Consider the following 18,049-nt stretch of genomic DNA (forward strand, 5'->3'; position numbering starts at 1 on the left):
TGCCTACCTAAGCTTTCCTCGCTGAACGCCACCAGGCCAGGCGGGCTTTCCAGGAGGGATGCCAGTGCGTTTCCATATGATCCTCTTTAATCCTTCTGAAAATCCCAGCCAGGACTGCCAGAAACCAGAGAGCTCAGCCTGGCATCTTTCTCACTCCATTAGCCGCCGAACAGCACTGCTTTGCCTGCCTGCCGTCCTTTGAAAAACATCAATGCAACTGTCTGAAATAATCTCTCTGCCGTGACCGCGCCAGAAATGGTAGGAATTCTCCCAGCAGCCCTGCTCCAAAATTCAAGGAAGCAAAAGCACAAGAGGGTGTGATAGGTAGAGAATCCACATCTCTGAGGGCAAATAGATGGCTAGTGTGTGCAACTAATTGAAACACAACAGCTAATAATAATAATAAAATAAAGTGGCAGTTGAATTTATATCCCACCTTTCTTTTATCGTGTTATTCTCAAGCTGCTGTCTCTGGACTTCTCAGGGGAGCATCCTTCAAATCAATGACCAGGTCTGCATCAGCTTAACGCAAGCGACGGTGTGATACCATGGCCCATTGAAATATACCCGGGAACCACATTACTTTAAAATCCAGAGTGTTAAGAAAATGTGCCTGTCCTAGCACAAGACATGGTAAAAATGTGCTGAGGGCACCAGATTATTTAGCATGGTCAAAAGACAGGGTTCACAAGGTGTTCTTTCAACATCATTGTATGGGCGCAAACCCAGGCTTTCCTGCCCCTTATGAAATCAGCTACAAAAGTATATTGTTGTGTCCTGTCCCAGCTACAGAAAAGACAATAATGTTAGGAAAAGATTAAGATGGTAGGAAAAGAAGAAAGTGTTAAATGTGATGGGTTGGCTCAAGAAAGGAAGCCAACATGCTCAGTCTATAAGATTTCAGCAAGGCTTTAGAGGTTAGGCCCTTTTAGAAGTCATTAGTCATTAATTCATGAGGTTGACATAAGTCAGGAGCAATTTTGCAACCCATACTGTAACATTAACCGTACCAACTGTAATGCAAAATATTTTGAGGGTGGCTTGATCTTGAAAGTCCATTAAGAACCATTAGCTTTACAAAACACCCTGCTGCTGGTGGGTATGAAAAAGTCCTAAAATCAATTTGTCAGGATGGATTAACACATTTCTGGACGCTCCTTGTGAAAGTGGCTATAGAGAATTTCATAATGAGCAGCTGCACTTCAAATTTTACAGCTACACTACTGGTTCAAACCAAATAAAACCGACAGATGGAGGAGAGCAGGGAGCTCTAAATCATCTCCCCATACTTTGGAGGATACATATTAAAATGGGAATTGGGGGTTCAGGGTAATCAAGCATAAAGGATACATGATAGAGCATATCAAATCTTTTAAGTCACAGTATTTGATCTCCTGGTTTTCTTTCTATTCAGATTGGAGCAATTGGCCAAAATCCTATTGTGCAATCAGGGCAAACCTTGCTAGCGAATTGCCACCCATTAAGCAGTCAGCCTAGATAGCTGCTGTGGTGTGCTGAGCTGGTGTCCAACAACAATGCCTAGACCTTAGTCTTCTTAGCCTTCAGCAATTTACACTGACAGTGTTATGATGGCAGGCCTATTGGAGAGGATTCGGGCGACTGTTTCTAAATTTCCTTCTGTGTGTATAAATTAGCACCCACAGATCTGTTCCTTTTTTTTGCAAATGCGTAAGTGGCCATCCTATAACTGATTGAAATGAAATACTTCTGCCTTTAGATGTGAAGCTTTACCAACCTAGAGTCAGTTCCAAGGAGCTGGCCATCCTCAAAGAGTTGTTCCCTTGTCATGGAGAACTTTGAAGAGAAAGAGGACATCTCCCCAGCATCCAGTGCAGGTGAGTTTCAGGTGAGCTCCGGCTGCTGTTCAAAGCATCCCACCCTACCCATTCATTCATTCATTAATTCCTTCCTTTCTCAGAGGAGCACATGATTTATTCCCCCTCCCATTTTTAATTCACAACAATAGGGTTGTTTATGATGATGATGAATATGCCGCATTTCTCCCAACAAAGGACCCAAAGCGGCTCACAACATTACAATTCACACAATTTAAAAGCATTTAGCATTGTCGAGGCTGACAGAACCTGACCTTTCCGACGTTACCCAGCCAATTTTGTAGCCAAGCAGAGATTTCTGTCTGCTGATCAAACTAGCAAACAAAGTAAAGACATTTCAGGAGCCGTAGAATGTGGGGCTTGATCTCTTTGTTTGTTTTGTGTGACATGCATTGCCCTCCTTTGCTCCAGAGAGCGACAGGTGGTGTAAGTGGTGGTTCTTCTTCCTGGGCCAGGCTCACTTCGTGGGTTACGCAGCCCAGTGGGAGATAAACTTCCATTTCCGGAGTCCCAGACTAGTACTTTAATTACGCCTAGAGAGGTGCACAACAGAAGTTTTCAATTCAGGGGAGAGGGTGCCTTATTTGCCTCCTCTTCCATGCACCACTACTTTTGTTTGCTGCAAAACAGAATGCCTCTTTGGGGTCTATTCCCCTACAGAGACATTTTATGGTGCTTGGCTACTGAAGGAACATATCTCCCCATATGAGTCTTCTTGGCTTTTAAGATCGTAAGAGGAGGCCCTCCTCTCGGTCCTGTTGCCAGCGCAGAAATGGTTGATGGGGACAGGAGAAGGGGCCTTCTCTGTGGCAGCTCCCAGGCTATGGGACGCTCTCCCTCGGGAGACCAGGCTGGTCCCCTCCCTTTTGTCCTTCTGCGAACAGCTGAAGACCCACTTTTTTCAGGCAGGCTTTTAACAGTCATGATTGAGTCCCTGAATGCCTTTCTGAAGTTAAGATAGTTTTAAATGTTTACTTACTTTTAATTATTCCATTGTAATTAGGGTATAGTTCAACTTTTTTTAAATGTTTAACTTATTACGTTTTTAATCCTATTCTTTTTAATATTGTGAACTGCCTGGGGTCCCCTTATCAGGAAAAAGGCTGCCTTTGAATAAATAAAACAAAACAAATAAATAATCCTACTCCTATACAGTCTTACTTTACCATTTGGGGACTCCATGCAAACATTGTTTTTCCTTTTGTCTTTCAATTCCCAGACTGGCTTTGCACAGATGTAACATGTATAGAGTGGGGAGATAGAGATCATCTAGTGGTTAAATTGATCATCCCTACAGCTTGTTGTTGTTGTTGTTGTTGTTGTTGTTGTTGTTGTTGTTGTTGTTGTTGTTGTTGTTGTTGTTGTTGTTGTTGTTGTTGTTGTTGTTGTTGTTGTTGTTGTTGTTGTTAAGCTTTTTGTCAGCTGGGGAAATCTTTTTATGGTGGCGAAAACACTGAGGATAATTTGACTGTTCAGGGTGAAATCTTTAAAATAACAATGCATAACTGCTGTTTTTTAAAACATAAAAACAATAAAATATGCTGTCTTAGTTGCTTTGGCCACCTCCATCTTTTTAGCCTTGGGAATGAGGCACTTGAGTTGCCAGGAAATCTGACAACCCAATTCTTCAAATAGACAGTGGTGCCTTGCTTAACAATTACCTCGTTAAACGATGAAACCACTATACGATGACTGTTTTGCGATCGCTTTTGTGATCACAAAACAATGTTTTAACAGGCAAAATTTGCTTCCCGATGATCGGTTCCCTGCTTTGGGAACCGATTTTTCGCTAGACTATGTTTTTAAAACAGCTGATCGGCGGCTTCAAAATGGTCGTCCGCTGTTTAAAATGGCTCCCCGCTGTGTTTTTGGACCGATTCCTCGCTTTACAGGCACCGAAAATGGTCACCCCTATGGAGGATCTTCACTGGACAGTGAGTTATTCAGCGGGTTTTCAATGCGTTTCAATGGGATTTTTTATTTCGCTTAACGACGATTTCACTCTACAGCAATTTCGCTGCAACGGGTTATAATCGTTAAGCGAGGCACCACTGTATACATTTGAGGAACAAGTCCCTTGGGTGCCATTTCTTCTAATAACCCTAACCCTTATCTAGAAGGCTACTACCCAGTGAGGAGAGGAGAGACACTCAACAGAAGGTACCGTGTGGTGCAGAATCTGGGGCGTGGCTACTTCTCAACAGTGTGGCTGTGCCAAGATGTGGGGTGAGTAAACTGAAATGACCTGTTCCTCACAGCAGAGACTGGGGAGTAACGGAGGCTGCGATGTGACTAGAAATTTAGATCCTGGAGTCTCTAGATGGGGTGGAGGAAAAGCAAGGGTGTCCGGAGATAACCACAAGACAGCACACATCCATCAGGTGCCCCCTTCCCCACCGGTGCCCCAAATCCCAGCTGCCTAGGCTACTTTTCTAGCTCTGGTGTCATCCATCACATAGGAGTTACCTGAACATTCAAGAAGCTGCCTTCTTACTGGGTTGAGTCACTCCGTTCATGGGGGCCAGCGCTGCCTGCTCTGCCAGGCCATGGCTCACCCAGGTCTCTCATGTGGTGGGTGCAAAGGAGACATGCTGCTGCTCAGCTCCAGCCCTTCTCCGGAGGCCCATCACACAAATGTCCTTGCCTTCCCCAAGGAACCACAAGACAGCACCCATCCGCGTCACCCCGTCGTAGTTAAAACGCCCCTGGTCCTGTTCTAGTGGGTTTAATGAGTGGATTTTCATTTTTTAAAAATTTTAGATGTTGTATGTACCCTGTTTCCCCCAAAATAAGATCTAACCTGAAAATAAGCCCTAGTATGATTTTTCTGGATGCTCGTAATATAAGCCCTACCCCTAAAATAAGCCCCAGTTAAGTGAAAGCCCGCGCTCCACCCTTGTGCAGCAATCAGAAGATGACATGACTGTATTTGAATAAATATTGTTGTACATGAAAAAAAAACATCCCCTGAAAATAAGACCTAATGCATTTTTGGGCAAAAATTAATATACGACCCTGTCTTATTTTCAGGGAAAGAGAGTACTAGGCTATAAAACACCCAGAATATTTATTTATTTATTTATTTATTTATTTATTTATTTATTTATTTATTTATTTATTTATTTATTTATTTATTCATTCATTCATTCATTCATTCATTCATTCATTCATTCATTCATTCATTCATTCATTCATTCATTCATTCATTCATATTTAACTTATATGCTGCTCATATATAAGTTATATTTAACTTCTATGCTGCCCAGGTCCCTGGGCGGCTTACAGAATAGTGCTATGCCCTTATGGGACAGAATGAATGAATGAATGAATGAATGAAGGAAGGAATGAAGGAAGGAAGGAAGGAAGGAAGGAAGGAAGGAAGGAAGGAAGAAAGAAAGAAAGAAAGAAAGAAAGAAAGAAAGAAAGAAAGAAAGAAAGAAAGAAAGAAAGAAAGAAAGAAAGAAAGAAAGAAAGATTATCTCAAGGACATCCAGGTAAGTTTCCATAGACTGATGAGGAAACAATCCATCTCATAAACATCAGTTAAGAAAAATACAAAATTGTTGAGAACCCTAGCAAGTACTGCTTAATTAACTAAGGAGTCTATTGATTATATTTGCATACTGCTTTTCTTTAAATACAGTACAGATGCACACAGTGGAATAAAATAATGAAACATTAACATGGTTGGCGAATTTTTGGCCTCCAAATGCTGCTGGATCACAACTCCCATCAGCCTTAATCAGCCTAGTCAGTGGTTAGGGGTAATCACAGGTAGTTCAACAGCATCGAAAAAGGGCTTTCTCTTCAGCAGGCTTTCCCTCAGAGACAGACTTAGGAGAGGTTTTAAAACTAGACGGTTTGTATTTTGTTGCTTCTAAATCTGTTTTAGTAATGCTTTACCTAACATTTTTAATATGATGTTATTAATTTGCTTAATTTGTTTGAATAATTCACTGTTTTTAGCTTTAATATTGTTTTTTTTAATGATGGAATCTGCTCTGGGTCCTTAGGAGAAAGGCGGGGTAAAAATATATACAGTATTTAAATAAATGACATAATTTTTTTTTTTTCAGAAAGAAGAGATGTGTGGCTGTCAAAATACCCAAGGGAGGAGAGGATTTTTCTGAAGCAGCCCTGGATGAAGTCAGGCTCCTTCGCTGTGTATGTAACTCTGAAATTATCCCTTCTCCCAGAAACATCTGCATCAAATCACATGAGAAGACAAATTCCTCTTTATCCCTTCAGACATACATTCCTCCAGTGCTAAATACCTGAGACAACAGACGTGCAAACATGTCTCTCAGTTTATCAACTGGGAAAAAAATACAAGCCAATTTGGCAAGTATGAATTGAGGCAACTTCATGTTGGTATAGAGGTAGTAGTCTGATAGCATTCTTCTCTTCAAGGAACACTCTTTCTAAATATGGAATCAGCAACTTGCCTAATGAGGACACCCATCTTCACACAAACCAAGCTGCAATTCCCTCATTAGTGCGACAATTCCAGTACAATACATTTGGGCATTTCTTCTAACTACAAAACCAACAGCCATGGTGGTGCTAAGGTGAACATACCCTCTCCTTAAAATGTATAATTTGCAGGTCCTTTTCTTCTTCCTTGTTTGGCAGGTGAACAGCAAGCGGAGGAAGAACGGAGCCAGCAATCACATCATCCACTTCTTGGATGATTTCAAAATGATTGGCGAGAATGGCTTCCATATCCTTTAGTCAGGTAAAAGATGGGGCACAAAGATGCAGAAGCTGGCCATGGCATTGCGTTGGGATCAGAGATCACAAATATTCCTTTTTTGGGCCCACAGTTCCCAGGATATTTCAGCAGCAACAGCCATCGAGTTTTCAGGAAACTGTACTCCAGAAAAGAAACTTACCCCACCCTGGTTAGCGTGAGAGACCTAGTTTCAGAGGGGTGGAATCCAGACTCTGGAGGTTACACACCCTTCTTGTAGGCAAAGGATGCAAGGAGGGGGACCTCACTGTTATCTCCAGTCAGTGATCAGCAATAACTACAAGGCTGTTCCTTTCTTCACAGCTCTCAGCTGGGTCTCCCTGCTGGCTAAAGGTGCTTCGTTCCTCTTCTTTTCCCAGTGTGGAGGAAAAGAAAGGGGAAGGAGGAGAAAAAGCAAGGTTTCCCACTGAAGAATTGGGTGGAAAAGTTCCACTCCACATTTTGGCTGGACCCCTGATGAGGTCAGGGCTGTGGCTGTGTCCTCTTAGATCATCTGGACCTCAGACTGCTGGGGAAGAGGGAATCTGTCCCCACTTTGGGAGACTCTCCCCCCCCCCTCCACCCAGTGTTGAAATGAAGCTCCATTAAAAAATGTGCTGCCTTGTATTGGGCAGTAAGCAACTGGAGTCCAGGTAAGGGACTTGGAAACGTTTTGGATTACAACTCCCAGTCCTAAACGTCTTGTTATCAGGAAAAGGACTGGGTTTTTCAAAAGCCCCTTCCTCTTCCTAGCCCCACTGGAACCCCAAGGAATGGTTGTGTGAGTGAAAACAAGGCAAGGAAGTTTCTCTGTTAGTGGATCCTTGACTTCTCCCTACATGTGTGCCTAGTGTTTGAGTTGCTGGGCCCTTCACTGCAGTCTCTGCTAAGCAGCCGAGGAGCCCATGGCCTCCCATTACCCTTCGTGAAGAGAGCCACTCAGCAGGTGAGTAAAATCACTTCAGAAGAGGGTAAAGGGGCTCAACAACATTATCTGGAGTATTGAAGATGTTTGTTGGGGGTGGGGCAGATCCATGGTCGAGGTCCACCTTTGTAGAAAGTGCCATGGTCAGCAACTTCCTGTTTCCTGAGATTCAAAACCTGAGCACTTGTCATGAGGGCTGGTGCCTTGCGACATCACAGAGATATTGCGGACAGGGCCGAAAAGAGTGGAAGCCGGCACAAAAGGTATCCAGGTACTTTCCCTTGGGGAAGGGGAGGTTAACAGGCTTTAAAGTGATCTCCCAAAAAGGAAATCAACATTTCTCATCTTTCAGTATTGTATATCCTGAGATTTCTCTTCTCACCTGAAGACCAGGAGAGGCACAGCAATTCCCTGAGACTTTTAGCCAGGCCCAGGGAAACTGAGAACCTGCTCTCACCCTTTGGAGGTGGGAGTGTAAGTACAGGTTTTTAAAAACTGGATTGACACATCCCCATGTACGAACAAGAGATACAAAAGAGAAATCAAAGACATTTATTATTTATTTATTTCAAATATTTTTTTATCCAGCCTTTCTCCTTAAAGAGGACTCAAGGCAGCTTACATAATTAAAAGTCTATATTTAAAACAAACAAACAAACAAACCAGTAAATACAGTAAATACAAACATTAAAAAAAGAATCAAACAAATATCACTCTTAAAAAGGTAAAGAAAAATCAACACCAAAACCAGATTCAAAACAACAAGGCACAATAGTCCATTTAAAAGCCCCTCTCAGAGAGCCACTCACTCACTGAGGGAAAGCCTGCCTGTCTTCACCTGCTTGCAGAAAGACAGTAAATATGGGGGCCAGCCTGGACTCCTGTGGGAGGGAGTTCCAGAGTCTTGGAGCAGTGACAGAGAAGGCCCTCTCCTGTGTCCCCACCATGTGCACCTGGGAAGGTGGTTGGAATAACAGAAAGGCAGTCAAGGGAGAGGTGCAGGGTGGTGGTGAGGAAGGGAGGAGCAGACAACGGTTTTGGAAATAGGGGGGTGGTCCTGTACCCCCTGAAACTGTATGGTATCTGTAAAAACTGGAGCAAAACAGAATTGGACTGGGCATCGTTTTGAACTGCAGTAGGGCTTGACATGGTGTGCTGTGACAGATGTCTCTGTGGATCCTGTCCAGTTTTTCTGGAGCATGTTATTTTGGCCAGAGCTGACTGAAGGGCCCCACCGCATCCCCTGGGCCTGGATCTTGAGCCATTGACAGCATATCACACTCCAATCCATGCAGGTGCTCCAAGGCTTAAGTTTCCTACACAAGGAATGTCGCATCATCCATGCGGACATCAAACCCGAGAACATCCTGCTGTATGTCACGGAAGACAGTCTGCGGACCCTGCTGCACAACATGGCTGCCTTGGAACATGGGGCAGGAGCAAAGCCAGGTATCCCTGCTCCGCTGGCTGTTTGTTTGTCGAGATATAATAAAGATCCCCCCCATCTCTTTTTTAACTACATCCCCCAGAATACTCCAACCAACCCAGTGCTTATTCTGCAAGTTTTAGTACAAAAAAAAATATTTCCACATCTTTCTTCTCTTCCTTTGCTTGTTTACTTGAAATAAGTGCTTGTTTGCCCAAGAATTTAATGGATTCCTGTTAGGTCACTTTAGACCAGAAGTAGGTAATTTATAGCATTCTTGTTGTTTGAATCAAGTTGTGATGATCCCTGAGCCTGAAGAGACAGGCTTCTCTGTATCAAAGCTGCTAGGAAAAGTTGAAGGCAGCAGGAAAAGAGGACCAAATACAGGATGGATTGACTCAATAAAGACAGGCCTTGAGTTTACAAGAGCTGGGCAGGGCATGTTGAAGATTGCTCATTCATAGGCTTGCAAGAAACTGGAGGCAGCTTCAAGGCATATAGGAACAACACATCAAAGCAGATAGTACTGTACATCATGGTCTTCTCCAGGCTAGAAATAGCTGTACCAGCACTAAATGGGGAAGACTATTAATTCTTTTTTTTGGGGGGGGGGGTTAAATGAAGTTATTAACATTCCCAAAGGCTTCTTTCTGAGAAAATAGAGGACTTTGATATTTAAAAAAATTCTGAATACAGGAGAACGTTGAACTGACCTAGTTTCTTATCCTGTCACCAACCACTGGCTATGCTGGCTGGGGTGAAGTGAGAACTGGAGCTTACCATGTTCTGAAGGGCCATCTCTTCCCCCTGCCTGCATGAGGTGCTAAGTGGCCAGAGGGCTAGGCTGGCTAAATATGGAGGGACTCAAGAGCCTAGAAAAGTCCTTTTTGGGGGAGGGGGGGAGGCAACAAGCTCCCAGAATTCCTGGGACAGGATGGGAGGTGGAGATGTTGAAGATCCTCCCAAGGCCTGTGAACCCGGACAAACCTTGGAGCCATCTTTCATTTGCATTTCAGGGCCCCAACATTCCCTACAAAATACTCCTTTGGTTAGGAAGCGACTCCCACCCATATTTTGAATCTACAACTGAACCATCTCTTTCTTATGGCAACCAAAATGTCATGAAAGAGGGAGCAAGCACATGAGAGATGTGGTGATGGAGAGAGCCAAATAATAATAATAATAATAATAATAATAATAATAATAATAATAATAATAATAATAATTATTATTATTATTATTATTATTATTATTATTATTATTATTATTATTATTATTATTATTATTATTATTATTATTATTATTATTATTATTATTATTAATGTACCTTTGGAGCTACAGTGCCTTCACAATGTTATAGTCTCTCATAATACTTGTTATGAGCAGATCACATCTGTAGAAGGCAACATCTGGATTGCTCAGTGCCTTAAGCATCTGGCTGTGGAGCTGGAGGTTAGGAACTCGGTTCTCACTGAGCCACCCTGTCAGGGGATGACTTTGATGATCCATAGGGTCCCTTCTAGCTCTGCAGGTCTAAGATGAGGAGGAGGAGGTCTGCAATTAGAGCCCCAAACTGATTTTGAACTTGTCTCCATCAGCATCCGATGAAGGGGTGGTCCTAAGATAAAGTGTAATTGGGCAGGGAGTGCCTTTGGCATGCACCTGCCCACATGCAGTTTACCTGGCAGGAGAAATACACACAGCAACCCTCAGAGTGTTTTCATTATGTGTGAGATACTTAAGGAGCAGTTTGACCAGATCTCTGAGTCCTAGTCTTGTCTCTCTAGCCACTATACCTTACAGGCCCTTCTTGGTGCCCTCTTACATTCTCATATGTCATTTCGTCATCCTGTGGAAGCTTTAAACAAAACGAAAAATTCTGGTGAGCCATGTGCCAGGGCAGCACATGGGCCAGTGGCATGTACAGAAACTGGGGGGGTGGGTGGGTAGTGGGGACCCCTTTGGGGGGCAGATGGGATAAACTGTACCCCTTCCCTCCCCAGCAGCCATGCTGTTTTGCATTGTTGCCAAACTGTATGTGCACGATTGCATTCTTTGCTGCTGCTTTTTGCAGGTGAAATTGCTGTGGACATCCACACCAGGATGGTCAGTTGTTGTGCTGGACGAATCCACAGGGGCAGAAAGCTCTTCATCCTCTTTTGCATTTATTTTTTTAAATGTTTCCAGGGTGACATAGTGCTTATCTGGTACAGAACTAACGTTGCCAAGCACATTTAAAACAAAAAAAAAGAAAATTTGTTTCGAGGAGGAGACACAACAGGTCCTCAGTTGAGGGGGAAACTGAGGCAATAGCAGGCCCACCTCTGCACACTGGGTGATCTCCCATGCCAGAAAGTTGATAAAAATGATGTGGAGCAAAATAAACTGCCTACCCATCGCTGAACGAAAAGAGACAATTCCCCAATGAAAAAGATTGGGCTCTCCCATGCACTGTGTGCTCTTTTGTGTTGGTTTTATCCATGCCAAACTGACACCAACTGCCTAATAAATAGCAGGTTTTACTTTTGATGGTGAATCCTGCTATTGTTTGCATAGGTTCTGCTTAACCTCCTGCTAATTGTGGCTAACTGACAAGGTGCTGGGACGCGTCTTGTTTATATAACCAGGCAGGCACATGACCAGTTGTAGGAGTGAGACGTGCCCTGTCACCTCATGAGTTAGCCACAGTTAGCTGCAATGAGTTACATAAGCACCGATTTTGGCTGCAGCCAATGTCCTTTTGCTTTGTACCAGTTCCTATGCATTGGCAGCTCATTGCAAATGACACATATCAAAAGCACAGGTCCTGAGCTGTTCCCCCCTAACTTTGATGCCTTTGGTGGCTACCCACTATACTCACCCCTAAAACTGGCTCTGATGATATATCATCTGATGCTGCTGGATCAGGGAGAGTGTGAATAGAAAGTAACCTTGCTTATTTGTATTCAGAGTTTTTATTCCACCTGGTAAACTCCAGAGTTAATCCCCTTGTGTTCATTTCATTCAGAGAATGACACGGCTGCTCTCTTGGACCTTGGCAACCTTATGAAAATGGGAGTGAAAATTGCAGACTTGGGAAGTGCATGCTGGACGGTGAGTCTGTGCCAGCGTTTGCCCCTTTAAGTGCTCCCCTGATTCCCTCAAACTGCTCCATGTTATGTTCGTATTGAGCTTTCCACTCGAATGTGCCCTTGAGAGCCCAATGTAATGAAGGGATCACCTTTGGGGCCAGAATGACACGAGCCAACCCCGAAAGAAAAGTAGCTGCAATTTAAGGTGTGGTATTTTATGTACGCAGACTTACCGATGCAGATCCAAACCTAATCCAACCTTACTAAACATAGTCCCTTCAGATGGATGATGGGTGTTGTAGTCTAACGCATGGTGGGGAGCGGTATCAGGTTGGTGAAGAATAATCTGCCCTACTTAACTGGGGGACAGTCAGCAGCATCCTTCTGGAGAGACAATGAAGATGATGTTCTGAACACGCAAGCAGCCCTTCTGCTGTTGTCCAAAGACCCACAGAACGGATGTTTTCCTTTTCTGGACTAATAATAACAATTGTATACCATCAAATTGTTTCTAACTTATGGCCATTCTTTTCAGGGGTTTCCAGGTAGAGAACACTCGGAGGTGGTTTACCATTCCCTTCTACTGGGGGGGGGGGTATTCTGGGACTGTGCAGCTTGCCCAAGGCCATCTAGGCTGGCTCTACCCCTAGGAGGCACAGTGGGGAATCGAACTCCCAACCTCTGGTTCCGTATCCAGATACATAAACGGCTGAGCTACAACTTCCAAAATGTCTAGGATATGGCCTTCTGTAAAATTCCTAAGCAAATACTTATCTATTCCTGCAAGCCTGCCTGAAAAGGGTCTCTATAAGTCAGAATTGACTCAACAGCACATTATTATGTGATATCGATCCAAGCCTAGCATGTCCCAAGCACTTCAGTCCCAATTTGGTCTCTGTACCTTATATACTTAAAGCCACATCTAGTAACCTACCCTCAGTTTGTTTATCCATGCTTACTTTCTTATGTTTTAGTACAAGCCCTTCTCGAAAAAGATCCAGACTCAGCCCTACAGAGCTCTGGAAGTGCTTCTTGGATTAGATTATAGCACCCCAGCGGACATTTGGAGCACAGCATGCATGGTAAGGAGGTGCTACTCCAACATTTGTGAGGATAATGACACTCGCCTTTCAAGCATCTCTGTTTACAGTAGAACCTGGAAGACTAGAAATGCTTTACCAATGGACCACTAGTCGGGACCTTACTGTAGTTTTACTGTAGTTTTGTCTGTATTATTTATATGCTGCCTTTCTCCCCATAGGAAACTCAAGACAGCTCATAACAATTAAAATTCTACAACAGGTTTAAACCAATATACACCTACTTATTATATTAAAAAGGGACGTGGTGGCGCTGCGAGCTAAACCGCAGAAGCCTGTGCTGCAGGGTCAGAAGACCAAGCAATCATAAGATTGAATCCACGCGACGGAGTGAGCTCCTGTCGATTGTCCCAGATCCCGCCAACCTAGTGGTTCGAAAGCATGTAAAAATGCAAGTAGATAAATAGGGACCACCTTGGTGGGAAGGTAACAGCGTTCCGTGTCTAAGTCGCACTGGCCATGTGACCATGGAAGATTGTCTTCGGACAAAACGCTGGCTCTATGGCTTGGAAACAGGGATGAGCACCACCCTCTAGAGTTGAACACGACTGGACAGAAATTGTCAAGGGGAACCTTTACCTTTACTTACACCCACTTATTGCTTAAAGGCCTGCCTGAAAAAGGAAGTTTTTTTGCCTGATGCAGGAAAGATGGGGGGGGGGAAGCCTGAGAGCAGCCACTGAGAAGCTGCTGGAGATAAGAAAGGGCAGCCAGAGTTATGAACAGACCACAAACGAGGACCTCACTAGAATCAGCCGGCAGAGTTTTGCTGAACTCACACATATACGTACTTGCCAAGCTCCTGATGCTTGATCTTGAGGTTCCTCTTCCTCTGTCCCTCTTATTTTCCTTGTCTTGAATACAGACAAGTAAAACAGCTGCTTTAGTATGTATAAGCATTCTGATCCAACTGCTAAATGTATGCTAAAAGCTATTTCTAAGGATAATTCATGTTGCTAAGCTTTAAGGATGAAGAACAGATAAAATAATTATATGCCGTACATTCTAAACCAGGCATCTCTCACTTAGCCTATGGACAAAGTGAGTAGTTAATGAAAATGAACCCTAAACTGCTGTGAAGATAGTTCTGTTCTAAAGACTGTTTGTAAGACCATGCAGCCATTCTCAGCTGCCCCCTTTTTGGGGGGGTTGGGGGCATAGACAAAAACACATTATGAAAGAAATAAAGGCCAGATCAGTACTGTATAAGTCACACAACGAACCTTGTAAGGTGGTGTATGAAGAACTGTTTCCAGTCTGTGGCCCCCTTCAAACGTGCCAGGGCCCTCTTGAGAATGGCTGGGTTAGAGCTATCAGTTTGGTCATGTTTTTATATTAAAATTCTAACTGAGATGCAGTATTTTTGCAGAATGAATTGGGAAGCTGAAGGGTGGTTTGATCTGATTAGCAAATTCAAAACTTGTCTGCACTCTTGGGATGAACTCGCTGCTCTTATCCTGGGGTTCCTTTGCTAGGACCCTTAATCATTAAATATATTGAAAAATAGTTACTGGGTGCATTGTTTAGACAGGTCCTTGGCAATGACAACCAGGCTTTGAGTAAAGCCATTCCTCCTGATTTAGTCTCCTGTGCAGGATCAGGGCCTAAATCTCAGGATAGCTCCACTTATTTTAGATCTGTCTCATAGTGGGTTCTTTAGAATGGGCTTTCGTTATACAGTATAATCATTTTGCCTTATTCAAGGGGAGCACGGTCATAAAGTATCATATTTTATTTGCAACCCTACTTCATTTTCTAAATGCTACTTCCATATTCATCTAGAGGAGCCTCATAGTTCAACTGTATAGTTCAAAATCCACGTAGAACTTTTATGTCCCCCAAAATGTAACTGCAAAGCATAAATAGTTGATTCTCTCTCCCCCCCTCCCCACACACAGAGAGACTGGTGAAACGTTAGGAGGAACAACCTTCAGAACACGGCCAAAGAGCCCGAAAAACCCACAACAACAATTACACTGTATGCCAATGAAAATACAATTGAATAATTAAAAGCAAACGAACATTAAAATGATCGTACAGTGGGGTCTTGACTTGAGAACTTAATCCGTATTGGAAGGTGGTTCTCAAGTCAAAAAGTCTGTAAGTCAAGTCTCCATTGACCTACAGTGCATTGAAAACCGATTAATCCCGTAAAAGGCCGTTTTTGTTCCATTTTGGTTTTTTTCTGGTCTGTAAGTCAAATCTCAGTCTGCAAGTCAAACCTAAATTTTGCGGCCAGAGAAGTCTGTAACTCAAAAAGTCTGTAAGTCAAGCCGTCTGTAAGTCAAGGGTCCACTGTAACTCTAAGAAGGCAATCAGGGATTCCAGTCTCCAGCCTTTAAGGAGTGGAAATAACCGATGCAAACCTACATCATGGGTCTTATGATCCTGTGTGAACACAGTCCAGTCAACCCAAAACATTGCCCTGCAGTCAAAGACCAGCCTTAAGATGATCAATAGTACCTGGTCTTCTAGAAACACAATGTCCTCACCCTTTCGATGCCTACTTCTCAAACTATGAGGTCCCTGAGGTTCACACAATCTCTTTAGAATGCAGATCTCATTACAGGCGAACATGTGTACATCTTTGTGTCACAAGCTACCTCAGACGTTGGGGGTGCAATGTGTCAGTCTCATTTCCATGTGGATATAATGACTGAACTGGCCCAGACTCAAGGCTGTTTCCTATTGTAGGTTTTTGAACTGGCAACCGGAGAGCGTCTTTTCGAGCCCCACGCTGGACAATATTTCTCCAGAGACGAGGGTAGGACACAACTGTGAATCGCCATCTGTAACATTGTGTTATAAGTGTAGCTTCTAGGGGAACAATAGCTTGGTGGTAGAGCACACACTTGTGCATGCAGAAGGGTGAAGGTTCATTCCAAAGCACTTCCAGGTAAAGTTAGCTAAGAATCCCGCTTGAAATTCTGACTAGAGGCTGCCAGTCAGTATTGGCCATATTGGGCTAGATGAACCAATGGTCTAATTGGTAAAGATGGCATCCTATGTTCCTAACCTTGTTTTGTACTCATTGCAGATCATGTGGCTCGGATCATTGAGCTTCTGGGGAGAATCCCACCCAAAACAGCTCTGTTCTGGAAAGAGAAGTCAACCTTCTTCAACAGCCAAGGTGAAAATATAGGAATGGAGTTGGTAAAAATGTCACAATCCCTCCCACTTCTGGCATCTGCAGAGGCAAAAGGTTGCCTGATAAGCACTTCACACCACCTTCCCCTTGGCACAAGTCCAATATTACCTTTGACACCACCAGTCTGGTGTGGTTGTAGAAGGACAAATAAGTGCAACCTTGTAATCGGGTGGAATTTCAGAGGTTTTGGACTCATGTTGCAGCTGTTTCTTTCTGCTCTGCTTGGCAGGTGCTCTCTTGCGGATGTCCTGGATCTCCTTCTATGACCTCTATCACATCCTCACTGACAAACACAGCTGGCCAGCGCATCAGGCAGCTGTGTTTACTAATTTCCTCCTGCCAATGTTGGAATATGCCCCGGAAAGAAGGGCACCAGCTGAGAAATCCCTTCAGCATCCTTGGCTCAGTACCCAGTAAGCTGCTTGGCCAAAGCTTCCCACTCTCTACCAGATCCAGCAGTGATTCAGAAACTGAGACGTTCTCAAGCTGGGTCAAACTAGCTCTGACATTAATTTTGTTGGGTCAAACTAGCTCTGACATTAATTGCATGGATTAATTTAGCATCAAAGTTTTGTTACATATATATTATGTCCAAAAGGAAGCAAAGCAGGTGTGTGCATGTGTTTAATTTAGTGGTTCCCAACCTTGGGTCCCCAGATGTTCTTGGACTAAAACTTTCAGAAGCCTTCGCCGCTATCTGTGCTGGCCAGGATTTCTGGGAGTTGTAGTCCAAGAAAATAAGATCTGGGGACCTAAGGTTGGGAACCATTGGTCTAACTCTTTCTCTCCCTTCCATACACTTGAGAAGAATCATTCCTCCTGAGCTGCTATTTATGATTTAAGAGATCCTCTAATTGGTGCCAAGGGAATCTCTTCTGGAGACGCAAATCAGAGCTTTGGGACAGTGGCCATAAGGACTGAAAGTAATAAATCCTCCCTCGCAAACTTGTATAGCACCAGGAAGATGGTCCAGCTGATGTTTTTGGGATGCAACTCCCTCACTATTGATGAGGCTGGCTAGAAATGACAAGAGTTTTAAACAAAATAACAGTTAGCAAGAAACCCCAACAATAATATCTAGAAGGTGGAAGTTGCTTTGTATTGGCTGCTTCAGGCTTCATAAACAGGTGCTATTTATCTTGGAGTGAGGGAAACAGATGTGTGGGATCTACCTCTTTGAACTCCAAGATTTACTTACCATAGGTTGGGGCAAGGGGACTAAAAACTGAAAGGCAATATTTGACTATGGAAAAACTGTATGCAGGAAGGCAATTGCACAAGGGATTTTTCACATTCCCAAGCTACTAGTTGCACATCCGGGCACAGGACCTGTCACATGAATGGTTGTGCAACCAAGGAAGACGAAGGACATGACAAAGAGCAGACAACTGCATATGTGATTCCCCTTGGAGGATTATGTAAAGCAATAAGATTCTGCCCAGTGAATTTGAAGCCCAGGAATTTATTCTGAGTACCAGAATGGAACAGTCTTTTCATACGGAAATCCATTCCTAGTTACTCTGAATTATCTTCATTTCAGTAGTATCATTTAGGATCATCTTGCTGCTAGTTTTAGATCATTGGGAATAAGAAATACTTGCTCATTTACTGAAAATCATGTAGAGATCTGCTACTAGATCCTGATTTGTCTATTGCTCATCTCTGACTGGTATAACAAAATGCACCACAGCTGATCTGTTTGCACAGTAAATGTAATGGCTAGTATTTCTGTACCCATTGATTTTGCATGATTTGTGTCAAAATTTTTCATCATACCTCATACTTGCTCCCAGC

General features: G+C 43.3%; 1 protein-coding gene across 1 annotated transcript; it reads left to right on the plus strand.

Annotated features, from left to right (window-relative positions):
- The first annotated feature begins 1,164 nt into the window (after positions 1-1,164).
- On the plus strand, positions 1,165-17,655 carry LOC110087272 (SRSF protein kinase 3). The gene is made up of 12 exons (XM_078384047.1): positions 1,165-1,856; positions 3,974-4,082; positions 5,933-6,020; positions 6,489-6,586; positions 6,697-6,763; positions 7,403-7,531; positions 8,806-8,959; positions 11,944-12,029; positions 12,982-13,089; positions 15,802-15,871; positions 16,145-16,237; positions 16,485-17,655. Exons 1-12 carry the CDS (start codon positions 1,808-1,810, stop codon positions 16,670-16,672), a joined length of 1,239 nt encoding a protein of 412 aa, XP_078240173.1. The 5' UTR covers positions 1,165-1,807; the 3' UTR covers positions 16,673-17,655.
- The last annotated feature ends 394 nt before the right edge of the window (positions 17,656-18,049 follow it).

This window comes from Pogona vitticeps, chromosome 2 (genome assembly GCF_051106095.1).
Source record: "Pogona vitticeps strain Pit_001003342236 chromosome 2, PviZW2.1, whole genome shotgun sequence".
Taxonomy (NCBI): domain Eukaryota; kingdom Metazoa; phylum Chordata; class Lepidosauria; order Squamata; family Agamidae; genus Pogona; species Pogona vitticeps.